Source organism: Patella vulgata, chromosome 2, assembly GCF_932274485.2.
Source record: "Patella vulgata chromosome 2, xgPatVulg1.2, whole genome shotgun sequence".
Classification (NCBI taxonomy): domain Eukaryota; kingdom Metazoa; phylum Mollusca; class Gastropoda; family Patellidae; genus Patella; species Patella vulgata.
In genome coordinates, this window is record NC_065880.2 from 43,550,920 (window position 1) to 43,567,085 (window position 16,166).

General features: G+C 32.8%; 1 protein-coding gene across 4 annotated transcripts in view; it reads right to left on the bottom strand.

Annotated features, from left to right (window-relative positions):
• Positions 1-16,166, bottom strand: part of LOC126810493 (protein eva-1) — a 107,707-nt gene that overhangs the window by 31,102 nt on the left and 60,439 nt on the right. For all 4 annotated transcript variants that reach the window (XM_050535587.2, XM_050535586.2, XM_050535589.2 and 1 more), the window contains one exon: positions 8,497-8,620. In XM_050535587.2, the coding sequence (XP_050391544.1) occupies positions 8,497-8,620 (124 nt within the window). The remainder of the gene's footprint in view (positions 1-8,496; positions 8,621-16,166) is intronic.

Below are 16,166 nucleotides of genomic sequence, written 5' to 3' on the forward strand. Positions count from 1 at the left end.
TAAGTTATCGTGTCCCAAAGCATCAACCAATCAAATTGCTTATCTCTGCTTACCCTAAGCAGAAAATGCTCATCTTTGAATTCCATCAAGGCATTGACCTAATAAACACCTACACCAAGTTTGAACATTCTAGCTCAATTAGAAGGTGAGTTATTGTGTTCCAAAGTCTCGACCAATCAAATTGCTTATCTCTGCTTACCCTATGCAGAAAATGCTCATCTTCAAACTCCATTAAGGCATTGACCTAATAAACACCTACACCTAGCTCATTTAGAAGGAGAGTTACTGTGTCCCAAATGTGCGACGGACATTCGACAGACGGATGGACAGGCAGGCAGACAGACAGACAGATAGGGGAGAATTAACAAAGAATTCAATCAAATAATAAGTATCAGAACTTTAGAATTAGAGAGATTGGTTATGGGCTCTTCGTTTTGATGATTAAAATGGCTTTCTGTGGTAATTGATGGTATACTAATCTAATCGCATTATCAAATTAAGTCAGAAATTTATTTTCTTTTTAAATATACATACCCATGAAAGCATTTATAAAGATAGGTTGCCAAGCAACGAAACATACGCCCACAGCAGCTATATCGTCCGGGCAGTCAACAAGAGTTGTCGCATATTTTTACTTTTTTTGGTAATGAAACATTTATAATACATTAAAATCTGATTAAGAGTAACAAGTCATTAAGTAATTATCAGAAAACCATTAGAATTTGTTTGGTTTTTATAAAGTTCTGTCCCATGCTAACGTTTAGTATACAAAACTTTTAACATCATGGATTTAGCTGTTTCAAGTCATAAAGATTCATTGAAAATCAATATACTTGTTCGTCTCAAGTATCAATCTGAAGTCAATCGGATGATAACTTTAGCCTCTAAAGCGTCACAAGATTTTTCAAAGTGATCAAGGGCCATAACTCTGGCAGTAATTATTGGAAATCGCTGAAAATCAATAGGCTTCTTCGTCTCATGACCTTAAACATTGTGTATAAATTTAAAGTCAATCGGATTTTAACTGTGACCTCTAGAGCATCCACTACATTTTTTGAAGTGATCAAGAGCCATAACTCAGCAGTAATTATTGAAAATCGTTGAAAATCAATAGGATTGTTCGACTCATGACCTTAAATACTATGTATAAATTTAAAGTCAACCGGATATCGGAAATCGCTGAAAATCAACAGGCTTCTTCGTCTCATGAACTTAAACACTGTGTACCAATTTAAAGTCAATCAGATATTAACTTTAGTCTCTAGAGCGTCCACAAGCAATTGTGGACGCCGGACCGACGGGGGCGACAACAATATACGACCACATTTCAATGTGGGCGTATAAAAAGTATGGCATATTTGGTATATATGGAATGCAGTGACATTCGATCTTACTAGAAAAATACTGGATTTCATGAAAAACACCCACAGGACAAAAATGCAAGGTTATCACTCACTAACTGGCAGTAATAACTGCTTCTTATGTGTTGATCTAATAGCCAACAGTTGTAAGAACATTGAGAGACTTATATGTCCAGTAGGCTCTGTGAGGTTGGTAGAGGTTAATCCAAGAATTTGCTTAGGCTTTAATATTTATGGAAAATGGAAATGAAATGAAATGGGATTTAATGTTCTACTGATCTGCACTAACTAGGCTAATAAAGATGGATATTGCAAATGGACAGAGACTAAATGACAAATAAAAGCTGAAAAGGCATTCTCTCTCAATCACTTGAATAACAAGGCTTCTTAAAATAGATTCTAGCAACATGAGGTAGTTTTCTTGGGGTCAAAATGTTTTGAGAGGGGTTTGAATCAAACTTTTGATAGTTGAAATAGTTTGAATATGTTTTTAGTCCATATATATCATCCAGTCACAGAGTTGTACGCAGGAAGGTATCTTTAAAATAAGATGTAGTAATTCATGTGAAAAGTTAACTCACGAATACCTCAAACCAAATTTTAGTCACTCTCTAGACTCTAGCATATTGAGGGGGGGGGGGGGGGAGTGTACTTGAAGAGTTTGGAATTTATTTGAATCTTCAATATGAACAGCAGAAATATTTTGCTTGCTACTGCTATCTTACTACGACATATTTTCTTTACATACCCACATTACTTTTATTGGTTTCAAAGTTAAAGCTGTATTCCTATGAGAAAAAGGTTCTGTTTTTGCTTCACCCCTCAAATTGTTGTATTTTTCCAAAATATGGGAGCAGAAAACTTTATAATTTAAATATAAATGTCTATCATCCAAATATACAAATAAAATAAATGTGCTATAATAGTAAGCCTTGATTGATGGGGAAAATGTAATAGAATTGTACACGTGAAAGAACAATCACATATTCAGAAGAGGATCATACGGCCTGTCTTTCCTATATTATGTGTGAATCTGACATTATTAGGAAAGAAAACATAGCTTTACCTGCATACCAATCAAAATGTGTTTCAGTTTTTTTTATTCTTAGCCTCAAATGTATGTAGAAACCATTTTTCAGTTTGATCATCTTTAGAAGAGGATGCCATTATACAATGGACCTTAGAAGACAATACATTAGAAGGTCTATGATTATACATAGAATATATATGAGGCATGTAGAATGTAGTGGTACTTTAGTGTGGTGCTTTTATTCCAATATCTTCTCAAACAACTTAAATGTTCAAATGTTTTTTTTCTTTTATACTAGTGTAACAGAGTAATTCAACTTTAATGTATAATTTTAACCTTCTTTTCACTTTTTTTTTCATTAAGAATTAAGTGGAAGATAAATATTGATTTAAAATCAATGATGTCAGCTCTACAAATAAACTTAACTCTGATCCTGCTGTAACTATCTCTTCTACAGACAGGTGCTGGTTGTAAGTTGTATGTTTAATCAATAAAGGGAGGTTACTACAATCTAAACAAAGAATGTCTGAATCCGGCAGAAACAATAGCAACCATATGATGACACATGTCGGATATTGTGTAGATAAGTTTAAATTATCAATATTCAATGACAATTTGAAACAATGCACAGTCAGGTGTCCTCATTCATAGCTAGATGGAAATACTCAGAGGATCAACCCCACCACACATAGTCTCAGAAAAGGCTTTGCCACAGACAGGGATAGATAAAGTTCCCAAACTGTACTCCTTACTTTACAATATCCATGTTAGTGCACCGAATTAAAGGATTTCCTGATATGACCTATGGAAAAGAATCTGGGGTGGGGGTATAAGTTTATAGATATAAGTGTCAAATTCCTTATTGCAACTGTAATTTCACTGTATCATTACATGTATTCTGCTTCAAAACATTCTGATTTAATAAAAATATTTCCAATTTAATAAAAATAGAAGATCATATCAAATTTCAAGTATTATCTGCAATTTATTAACCTCAACCACAAACATCAGGCTTACATAATGAACCCTGAACAAATTACATGGCCTACTATTCACCACATTATTAATAATCACACAGTCACCCTTGTCTCTTCCATCCAGTCAATACAGCCATTTATGTTTCCAGGGTTCACTGAAAACAAAAACTTGTATAATCTTTAAAGTCATCCCCAACAGACAATGAATCTAGCTTGGCATGGAGTTTAACAGACAGTTATTGGTTTTTGTCATGTTTAATTACACATCAACTGGTTTTTGTTTGAGTAAAGAATAATTGAATGTGCACATGTTGATTAAAATGTTAAACAACATGAACAGCTGACAGGTGTTATCTAGGGGTTATTAAATATTGTAGATACATCTGATATGTAAGATAAAGTAGTAGAAAAAAAGGTATTCTATGTGTTTAAGTCTTCTTTAATTAACACTTGATTGTAATACTGATAATAGTCTTCAACAATGCGAGTTGCACCATGATTGTAATACCTGTAATATATGCTGTTCAGGTGCTTAATTTCACTGGTTTAAAAACTCTGGCATCATCAAACCAGTTTAACTTTGTCGTTTGACTGCAAATGTGGGGAACATGAACCAGGTGAAAAAAAAACAGGCACTCTACCTTTCTTCAAGAAGGCTTTTCTTAAACACTGGCTTACATTGGCAGTCTAACGGGTCGACTTAAAAAAGGAAGGCGCCATCTAGTAACTTATCTTCCTGGCAAAATGACATGTGCCCATGCGTAATTAACTCTAACCATTAACAAGCGAATTCAAAATCAGATATAAAAAAACGGTAACGGTACATTTAGTCTAAGACAATGATCTTCTTTGATTGGTATTTAGTATTTGAACATATTAAGACAAGGTACAATTTTATGGATACACAATTACTGAGTTTAATACTAAGCGATGCTTCGATGAGGATACTTGATAAAATTGTATCTTGTCTTAAGACAAAGATGTTGCACGCAAACAGCTTCTTTCCAGTGGGCAACATGTCCATTTATTACATGTTCTCTCGCCTCTACCATCAGGGATTGTTGCATCCATATACTGCTTTGCAATTGCTATTCTACCCATATTCACAACACAAATAAACAGTTCCTGCATTTTAAAAGACCTCCTATATGTCAATCCATTGATGCCTATCTTGATTAATCATGGTAGAAAAATATACATCAGATACAGATCAACTAACATGTAGTCAAATATTCAATTCTTTACTGTTTGACCGAAGCAGATAATCATCTTACTAAATGAACCTTTATATTCAAAGATAAAAGGCTCTTCAGTACATTTCACTTAAACAATTTACCCAGTACGGTTTGCACAAAACCGGACGATAATTATGGGAAACAATAGTGCCTATTTCTTTGTTTATTTCGCTAAAATTGAGTTACACTTAAATTTCTAATTAATTTTTAAAATTTCAGTAATTCAGTATTGAACAAGAATTATGCTAAAACAACAGATATACACCAAGTACAGGCACAATGCTATTTTTAAAAAGTGTGAAATCTCTAGAAGTTTAACATTTTGGTATGATATTATGAATCTTAACACCATGCCTTAACTCTGCAGTGATAATATGTGATTACTTTACAATGTTGTATCTATCTATAGATATTAGGTATGAAATTTTCTCTTGGTATTAATACTAATGAACTCTTGATTCTAAATGCACACAGGTTGGTCATAGCAATCAGTCAATAACTATTCAATGTCCAGCAAGCGAGCCAGAAGTAATAAATAATTCATATATTTCTGTAATCTGGGAGGCCATTAATTAATTGACCATCCAAATATTTCCTTTCATAGCAGGCCATTTCAATCATTAATTGATCCATTTCTGCCCATTCAGCTAGATTTGAAATCCATTGCTTTTATTTATCAAATAATTGGTAGTTAAAATGGACTATAATTATTAATTTTGCAAACAAAACTCTAAATTGGTTAAGACACACATTACATGAATTATGTAGTTTGCTGCAATTCAGCATCCAATTTTCCTTTAAAATGTTTTTAAGGCAATTTTAAAGCAAGCACATCATCCCCTCTTCAAAAAAGAAAAGGTTACTAAAAACCAAGTTACTATGTTCATATTGATATTACCGGAAGCAAATAGGTTCGGATCAACATTTGCATTTATAATGCCAGGAATAGAATTCATGTATGCAGATAAAATGGATTATTTGCGTCAGAGATATCTTGGGAGAAGCAGCACGCGATATAACATGGGATTAAGGAATTATTGAATTTACTTCAAGTTTCTACCTGAACCCTTGAATCAAAACCCTCCTTTTAACTCGAAGTAAATTAACTGAAGAGTCTGCGTTTACATACACCAAGTGGATTGCTTAGTTAAGTTTGGATATTAATCCCAATGCAGACATAGTTATTGTTTTATTTGCCCTAATCTATAATTTATAGCCGTGTTTCGTTTTAATTTCTATGTTGTCATCTTTGACACGTGAAGCAAAACCAGGAACAACAGATGAACATAGCTGTGGTCCCACCCATTACAAATGTAATTACCTTTAATTAAGAGATTCTTACTGCAATATTTCCTGCAGAAAAGCTTTTTGATCGTAGTTAAGAAGGGATAATTAACCATCAGATTGTTGTACTGGAGTGACTACATAATGACATCACTGAGGGATATAACCAATCAGAAATCTTTATAAGGTTATTCTTTATATTAACCCTTTCATCTTAATACAGAACTCAAAGCTACCAGATTGAATAATTCCAGTTTTAAAATGCGCAACAATTGACAGCTAACTGCACCAAAATGTCAGTGGTTATTGATTACAGAAGAATCTTCAGACAAACGGCAAATTAACCCTTCTTTTATTGAAATAAGTGGATGTTGTTTCCTCTATGATACAACAAGACAGTTTTTAATATCCAATCTGTTCGAGCCCTAGCAACACACTTCTCCATGAAATTATGTCATGACTCCAAGGCTTGGCTTAGCCAATCATCTGTTTTTATCATAACTACCAATATCGTGCCGATTAAAGTTAAGAGTGTTCGGTCACAATTGGAGAGTGTGAAATTGTTAATTATGACAGTTATTTTCTGAAAAAAATCTCTAAAGCAAACAAAAGTTATTTGCCCAGCACTATCAGAGAGAGTGGAAAAATTGTAACTACATTAGCTGAAAAAATTGGTAACGGCACATTCTTTTAACTTATTAAAGGTATAATGAACAATTTACAGTAGGTGTATTTTTTACTATTATAACATTAGAAGAGATATGAAAAAAAGTTTCAGATTTCTAAGAACAGATCTCACATGAAAAGCGAGGGATTTCTTTTTCTATTTTGTCATATAATAGCATCCTCAATCTTCAAATCTTGATGTATAGATATGATCTTTAACATCAAACCCTATAAACATATCACAGAAAAGCTTTCAAATCATTAACATTTTCATGTTATCTTGATAATATACAAAAGAGCACTCTTTGTTTGGCAAAAAGAAACCTCCACAGTTATTTACATGTAACACAAATTCCTTTTTGTGAAAGCTGAGGAGAGGATATTAAACACCTGAGATTCTTCAACGGTGTTAGTCCATAATAAATATATCATTAGATCTTGGTTTTTCTACCATGAAATTAATGGCATAAAAGACGATTTGTGATGAAATAACTGCCCGATTGAATATAGTTTGTGAAGGTTTTTAATCTAAAATCAGCTACCCCTTGAGCACTTAAAACAATGACTACACTGATTCCCTGAAAAGGTGGAAAAAAGTGATCTTTTTACATTGAGTTTTGTAGCTGATTTCCTGTGAGGTGATCTACGGTACAGTATTTTTAGATGGTTATGGACAATCCATGGGTCTTTTTTCAGAATAAACATGCCAGCTTAAATATACATTGTGGCGTCATAGTAATTTGACTTTGTTTGCAATTGGATTCCTTTTTCTGTTCTATCTATAAATGCAATACTAGTATAGAGAGAAATGTTCCCTTACAAGAATAAATTCAAGTCATTCATCAATAAAGAACTTCTGTATCAACACCTTGACCTTCTTGGTATTAGTAGCATTTAGAACGAAGATCTAATATTACACTAATTCCACGGAGATGTCAAAGATGAGCGCCATGAAATTGATCATCTTATTCTATCAGATCTATTTATACCACCTAGGGACAGAGCTAAATGGATTTTTTTCCTATTTATTGGGGAATTAAAGGTCAATACCACTATCTATGATACTGAAACTACTTATCACACACCATGATAGCTACTAGCATTGGTACAAATCTCACATTTCCATTGACAGTCAAGGGCCTTAATACATTCTCATTGCATGATAGTAAAAAATATCCAAACAACTTGAAAAATATATTTGTTGATTAAAAACAGTGCAACAAAAATTTGCTGCAACAAAATAATCATTGTAGGCCTACAGTTAGGGTGTGTACTCTCTATTACAACACTATCTGCAACAGAAAATATTCTTAAACTATAATAAGGAACCTAATGACAAACCATTTTCTGATATTTTATAACATGATGCCCAGGACAAATTCTTACTATCAATATATATTTATACCTGAAAATCCTAACAAAATTTGCATAGACCAGCATCTTAATCTCTGAATAAACATTTAGTCTATCATTAGAACTATTTAATAGTGGCTGTATCATATAAGGAGGATAAATATTTATATATGTTTGACTGAAAGTAATAAATTATAGCTAACAATAGTGTAGTATGAGGAGTTAATCAAGAGGAATATTGTTTGCTTATTGTGGTATTACTCCATTATAAGATGATAATGATGCTTTAATGAAGGTCATGGCATGGTCACCCAGGGATCTAGCTACTAATGGGTTTTGCTCAGGACTTCACATAAAATTTATCATCAATATATAAAGTAATTGAAAAGTGTGGTTGAGAGAGAGAGAAATGTGGTTTAACTTCCCTTTGACACTGAACCATTTCAGAACTAAATTATATTTTTTTTTTTTGCATAGATAACAAGTATGATGATCTATTGTGCACACATTTGACAACTCAGCCACACAACCCACCCTTTCCAAATAAAGTATGTTTTATTGGGGCCCAGTATAAATGTCAAATTACTTACTTGGCCTACATTGGTAATGAACTTCGAGGTATTTGGAGGTTTCTGGACAAGGATCTTGCTGAAATGTTTCTGTTCCTGCCGTTAATTGACATTTATGTAGTTTTTCACATTTATCAAGCAAAACCTGAAAAAGAAAACATATACACATATTAACTTTTAAAAGAGAAAAATCCTTCCCAACCAATGAAATATAAGGCTATGTTACACAAATAGGATTAGACTTCCTGCAAGTAGACAAAATGGCTCTCCGGCGGCACTGCTAATTATTATGTGATCTCATGCAAGACTAAGGACAATGTTGAAATATTATGTCAGCAATATATCTGGAGAAGCAGCATGCCCTCTAACATGGAGTAAGAAATTGTTGTGTTCACAGGAACCTTTGGATCTAGATCCTGCTCTTTACCTAAAGCAAATTATCCGAAGTATTGTATTCATTTACACCTGGTGATTTCTTGTCCAAAGTTCACTTCCAATACAAATCCCAATGTTAACGCAACAGTCAAATTAATAACAAGTTAGAGAATAAAATAAACCTTTTTCATCCATATAAATTTTCCCTTTGAATAAGCAACTTGGATATTCAATAATAAACTCTAATAATAGTTAATTATATTATCTTTAGATGTTAATTACCAGATCCACTTTTTGTTAATATCTAAAGGTTTTAATTAGACAGATGTAATTAATAAATTAGAATAAATTCAAACTTTGAAACAAAATTTGACGAAAAAATAACATTAACACGATACCACCCACAATATCCTTTCATTATTCTTTGCTTAAAAATCAATTTTGCTTCATTAATTAAATTTGAGGTTGTTAATAATAGATTAGTATTTGAGGGTTCTAATTCCATGCTTCTATCTATGATTACAATTTTCTTAGCAACTGATTTGGAGAACTAAAGACACCCCATTACTAAATGAACTGAGTTTCATTACACTGTACCTTAGATCGATATTTAAAAGTTCATCAATATAAGTTATTTTGGAAGAAGCTGTTTGGCTCAAGAAGTCTAGAATCAATTTTCTCTTCAGAAATCAATGATTAACTAATCATGATTGTACCAAAGTAAAAAAACAATCATTTAAATCAAATAAATTCACTACTAATGGTAATGGGGGGGGGGGGCGAGGAGCTGGGTAGTTGAGTAATAATGGCACTGGCTGTCATTGGTAGCACCTGAAAGGCTGCGAATAAATGTTGCCTTGTGAAAACCCAGATCCACCTATGTACACATTGGAGCACACATTAAAAAACCCTTACATAACAGATACCATATTATGTTGGTCTCTAAATGACCAATGTAGTGTTGACAAGTATACTCATTTGTCATTGACCACCAAATGTAGTGTTGACAAGTATACTCATTTGTTATTGACCAACAAATTAAGCATTTGACAAAAGAATTATGGAACTAGTTTTGTTCTCTTTTTATTTAGCAATATAAATTGTTATTCAATGGAATACTGAAGCAGATTTCTATTTGAATACTCAAATGCCCACCCAAAAACAGTGTCAAAATGACCAATGTGTAGTGGAAATCTAATTTCATTTTCACCACTGAATTAAGTTAAAGGCATCTGTAGTGGTTTCCTATGAGTTTATGGACAGTTGGAATAAAAGAATCATGGCAGGAGACATAAATCAATGGATCACACACACAATTACGTGATATTAAAATATGTCTAGGTGAGAAAATATGGTGAGTAATAATTTACTCAGACAATTTAAGAAGCAGTAAATCAGGAATAAATGGATACAAAGCTATGATTGAACATGTTTAATATTGAGACAACTACTTAGGTCTCCAGTTTACACATATTAATCATCAACTGTGTCTGCTGCATCACTCTGTAATTTATTTCAACCAGTGGTAAATTCTTCCCAACCACAACGTTACTAAAGGGAAGGTAATCTACTTAAATTCATTCCTGAAGGTTTCCTTCTTGAACTTGTAGAAATATATGAGACTGGGTAATGTAAAGAAATCTACTTTTCTCTACCAACCAGGCTAATGAAGACGGACATTCGCCATGCAGTGTGCCATGAAGATTTTGCCAGGACAGCCAGGTTTCTGTTTGCCAGCAAATTCCAAATGGATTCACCCATGCCAGTGTCTGTACACGATTTGGTAGGGATTTCTTTGTCACATCCAACTGGCTGTTAAGGAGCCACTGAACAGACAAATATACAATGGTTTGTAGTATAATATGTATTGGCATCAAAATTATCAAATTATATAAATAAGGTTCTGTTTTAGTTTTAAAGTAAAATTTACATAAGCTGTAGTACAGCAGAACTCTGGATACAATAGAATGATCAAAAGTTAACCAAATACTATTTTTTTTATGGAATACAATTAGAAGTTAATATAGGTACAGAAAGCAAGTTGGAAGTACCAGCATTGTACACCCAACGTGCTTAAAAGTGCCAACTTTATTCATTGTAGTTAACACAAATTATTATTTGCAACTGCATGTGCAAAGAAAAAAGGTTCAGGTAATTATAGGTGAACAGAGTTGTAATTAGCTGCTTTCTACATGTTCAATTCCCTGCCAATAACATTTGATTGGTTACCATCAGAAAGTCGAATGAGTAACTTTGTAATAGCCTGTGAGCTATGACCAACTAAATAATCATTTCATCATAACAAATGTAGCTTAAGAGTTAGCTAAATTTCTTTCAAGTTTGTACAACTATTGTTAGCATTATAGTATTGCATATTATTCATTAAGTACTACAAATTACTACACCATTGCTTGAACCTAACCTCATCAGTACAAACCACAGTTGTTGAAGATTGCTGGAGTACATCCGACAGATGTGCCTCAAGTGCAAAAAAACCTCAATGTAACGCACCAATACTTTTACGATGTAATCAAACTTTCAATATTATGTCTACTACTATGGTAAATATAGTAACTATTTTACTTTATAGAATTTAACATCTTAACATCAAACAGGTTTCAAAGTAAAGCACCTAAGGGACAGCACTAGAGTTTGATGAAAATGCACACAACCAATAAATTCTAAAAGCTTTTGAAATTAGTTGTACATAAACATCAAAAGAATTAAAAAAATCGTTAGAAAGCATTTAATTAATATGTGCATTGATCAAATTTGTATCAAGCCCAACATCCTTTATGTTCTAAAAACGGACATTAAATACCAATCTTCAATCATACAATTTTCATAAAATAATTCCAAGGGGCAAGCTTGTAGGTTTATCAATCTTCCAAACCTGTTTGATCGTTGATTTAAGGAATAGTGCCCAAGGAAATGTAATGTACATGTGTTATAATCTTCACATTAATCTAACAATATAATATTGTACCATGCAATCAATGTCTGTAAATACGGTAAGGAAACCACAGGGCTCTACTCTCCTGGACTTCACAAAAGTGAAAATAATAAGTTTTATGAGGTGTTTCGAAAAGTATAAGCATACCCTGTGTCACATACCTGATATACAGAAACACAAGTTTGTGAAACTGATCCTGGTTCTAAATGTACTTTCTTGTTTTTTCAATTAATATACATCATTAAACATACACTTAATTTTCCAAACAGCAATCATTATTATAACGAAACACACCAGGTGCATCAGGAGCACCGATTCAGAATGGGCACATTTTATCAGTACCAAGCTGAATGATGCAAAATAAAGACAATTTAAGGAACAACCATGTATGCCTTAGTCTGCCAACATCTCATGGGCTTGTCTTTCATTTTCATAACATACGTACATCAATACTAATATAAACAAAATTTTGAAAAGAAACATGTTGCATTACTTAGTTCATTTGACATATTGATCCCAAAATCAAATATTTAATGTAAGACACACACCAATCAAACATAAGATAAATCATCTGGCTTAATTTAAACAGTGAATGGTTCTACCATATAAAAACTAAGGGTGCTGTTGTTCACCCCTAATATTTACACCTCATGCAGGTTTTTAAAAAATACCACACACATAAATATATAACATGTAAAACATGTTGGGCTTGTTCCATTAACACAGGAGGGATGTTATTTACATATCTCTCTGTCAAAATATTTTCTGTAACATAGATAGCCTTGTGATAACATTACTTACACCTTACTGGGACCTCATCTTACACTTTTATAATCCACTAATAGCCCGTTCAGACGCTTAAGTTGAAATGGTTTAAAAACCCCAGGGATCGTTAAACCAGTTTAACTTTGTCGTCTGAATGCAAATGTTGGGCAAATAAACCAGTTTAAAAAAGCTCAGCTCACGACCTGTCCTCGAGAAGGCATTTTATTTTAAACTGTTTCATCTTGGCCATCTGAACGGGTTGGCCTTAAAAGCCAGACTCCAGCCCGCTTTTAGCATGCGAAGTACGCAGTAAGTTACATTCTTGGGAAAATGTCAGAATAGTTAAACTGGTTTGGCTTATAGTACAGTTTTCGTTATAATAGTTCAAAAGAAGATAAAGATAGGTTGCCAGGCAACAAAACATACGCCCACAGCAGCTAAATCGTCCGAGCGGTCGTCAAGGGTTGTCGCATATTTATTCCTTTGTAGGTAATTGGGGGCCTTTACAAGACAGTTCCATACAGATCAGAATATAAATTTTGTCGTTTGAGGGTTTACAAGGTTCTACAAACTGAAACAAGGGTCTCAACTCTGGAAGTAATCTACAGAAATTGTTGAAATTTGACAGGCTTTTTCATTTTACTAATTTAAATAATGCATATAAATTTCATACAGATCACATGATCACTTTTGTCATTCAAACGTTCACAATCGCGATAACTCTAGAAATTATTGACGGAAATTGCTGAAATTCAATACACCTGTTTCACAAATTTAAATGATGCATATAAATTTCATACACATCGGATGAAAAATATCATCAATCGAGCATTAACAAGGTTTAACAAAGTGAAACAAGGGCAATAACTCTAGAAGTAATTATTGTAAATTGCTGAAATTCAATAGGCTTTTTCGTTTCACTAATTTAAATCAGGCATATAAATTTCACAAAGATCGGGTGATAACTTTTTGCGTTAGAGCGTTCACAAGGATCAATAAAGTGAAACAAGGGCCATAACTCTAGACGTAATAAACGGAAATTGCTGAAATTCAATAGGCTTCTTCGTTTCACTAATCTAAATAACGCATAGAAATTTCACAAAGATCGGATGATAACTTTTGGAATTATAACGTTTACAAGGTTCAATAAAGTGAAACAAGGGCCATATTTCTAGATGTAATAAATGGAAATTGCTGAAATTCAATAGGATTCTTTGTCTCAATAATTTAAATAATGCATATAATTTTCAGAAAGATCGAATGATAACTTTTGATGTTAGAGCGTTCACAAGGATCAATTAAGTGAAACAAGGGCCATAACTCTAGACGTAATGAACGGAAATTGTTGAAATTCAATAGGCTTCTTCATTTCAGTAACCTAAATAATGCATATAAATTTCAGAAAGATCAGATGATAACTTTTGACGTTAAAGCGTTTACAAGGATCAATAAAGTGAAACAAGGGCCATAACTTTAGACGTAATAAACGGGAATTGCTGAAATTCAATAGGCTTCTTCGTTTCAGCAATCTAAATAATGCATATAAATTTCAGAAAGATTGGATGACAACTTTTGACGTGAGAGCGTTCACAAGGATCAATAAAGTGAAACAAGGGCCATAACTCTAGACGTAATAAACGGAAATTGCCGAAATTCAATAGGCTTCTTCGTTTCAGTAATCTAAATAATTCATATAAATTTCAGAAAGATCGGATGATAACTTTTGGCGTTAGAGCGTTCAGAAGGTTCAATAAAGTAAAACAAGGGCCATAACTCTAGAGGTAATAAACGGAAATTGCTGAAATTCAATAGGCTTCTTCGTTTCACTAATTTAAATAATGCATGTAAATTTCAGAAAGATCAGATGATAACTTTTGGAGTTAGAGCGTTCACAAGAAATTGTGGACGACGAACGGACAGACGGACGGACCGACAGACGGACGGGGGTGACGGCAATATACGTCCACATTTCAATGTGGGCGTATAACAAAAATGGAATATATTGAAAATATATTCTGAGTGAAGTTATCAGTGGTTGAAGTTTTGATAAGATTAAAGTAGTCTCAATTTTTAGTGCTACCATTGTTACAATAATAAAGAATGTCTTGATTATCCATTTTTAAATTAAATCATAAGATGGCGAACGTGTTTTAATCCATTAAAGATCACGACTCAACTGATTTGAGAGTTACTCTTCTTTTATTTAAAGAAGATTAGATAAAGAGCTGGCAGTTCTCACTATAATAGTTAAAAACTAGATAAGGTAAAGTGAATTTGCTGAAAATTTCGGTCAAATTGATCCACTCTGAACCTAGAATTTAGCTATTGAATTTTCGGCCTAGCCTCAATCATTATTATTAAAGTCGGTACGATAAAAAACATAGCCTCAATTATCCATTTCATGATTTAATCATGAATGAAAGTTCGGCAGCAAATCGGATCCTAATCCAGTAAATATTGCAGTACTATCTTGGTCTGAAGATTGAGGTGAACACAAAGATTCATTATGTTAGAAGTCATGCTGCAAAAGAAACTGAATGCATTTCCGTGTGAGAGTTCACCAAATGGACTAATCTATTTTCTACATTTTTTTATGAAATCATTTTGAGTACGACATGTAGAATACGCATATCTATAACATCCTTCCTTGTCGGTCACCATTTTCAATACTTTAAGCACTACTGACAAAAAAAATGCTTACAAGTTTTTGTTGGTTCTTGTCATTGATTAGTAGGACTGATAAAAATGTGTAGCAAAATCTACAAGTGACATTAAGCCTTTTGTTATTTTTATTTTAAAGACAGTAAAATTTTGTTCGTAACTTTTAAGAAACAATTCCATTTTGTACAGACAAATATAAATTGCATATCAAACAATCATCTAGTTAGGCTTTTAACTCTACTGCATTATAGTACTATTAAACTTACTATTGACAGTCCCCAATATAGTATTATCCAATTATATTGCCATGGCAACATCTTGTTGTCATGGTGAATTACAGAAATAGAATTCTACTTAACTGGAGTGCTCAAAACTCTTTGTCCTTATCAGTATTTATATCTACCATATATTAAAGAATAAAAGTCATTGCTATGACTAATAAAACTTATATTAAACCATGGTGGATATATGTTTTATTGCTTTCTGCAATTAGATAATAGAATAGTCAGATATATCGAATTACACCATAGGTGACGTAATACTATATCCATTAAAATAATTTAACAGATGGTACAAGTTAAACATTAAAATATGAATAGTCCATTGTTCACACCCATTAAATATTATTCAATAAATCTTCTATTCAAATTAAAAAATAAATCCATAGCTGCTGACAAATTCTATAACCCTGAACAACGCCCATTCATAATGTAATACCTGAATGGAAGTATGAATGATCTAGTTTCTTTATGAATAAATTTTTATGAAGTCAAGCTTCATTGCTTGACAATTGTGTATGTTCAAATTTAATTTAATTATGCAAGAAATAAATTATAAAATCAATATTTGATGAATGCAATAACTTCATTGTACAATTGGTGTACATGTATCATCCAGGAAGAAAACTATGGTATACATACATGTATAGTGAGCCTGT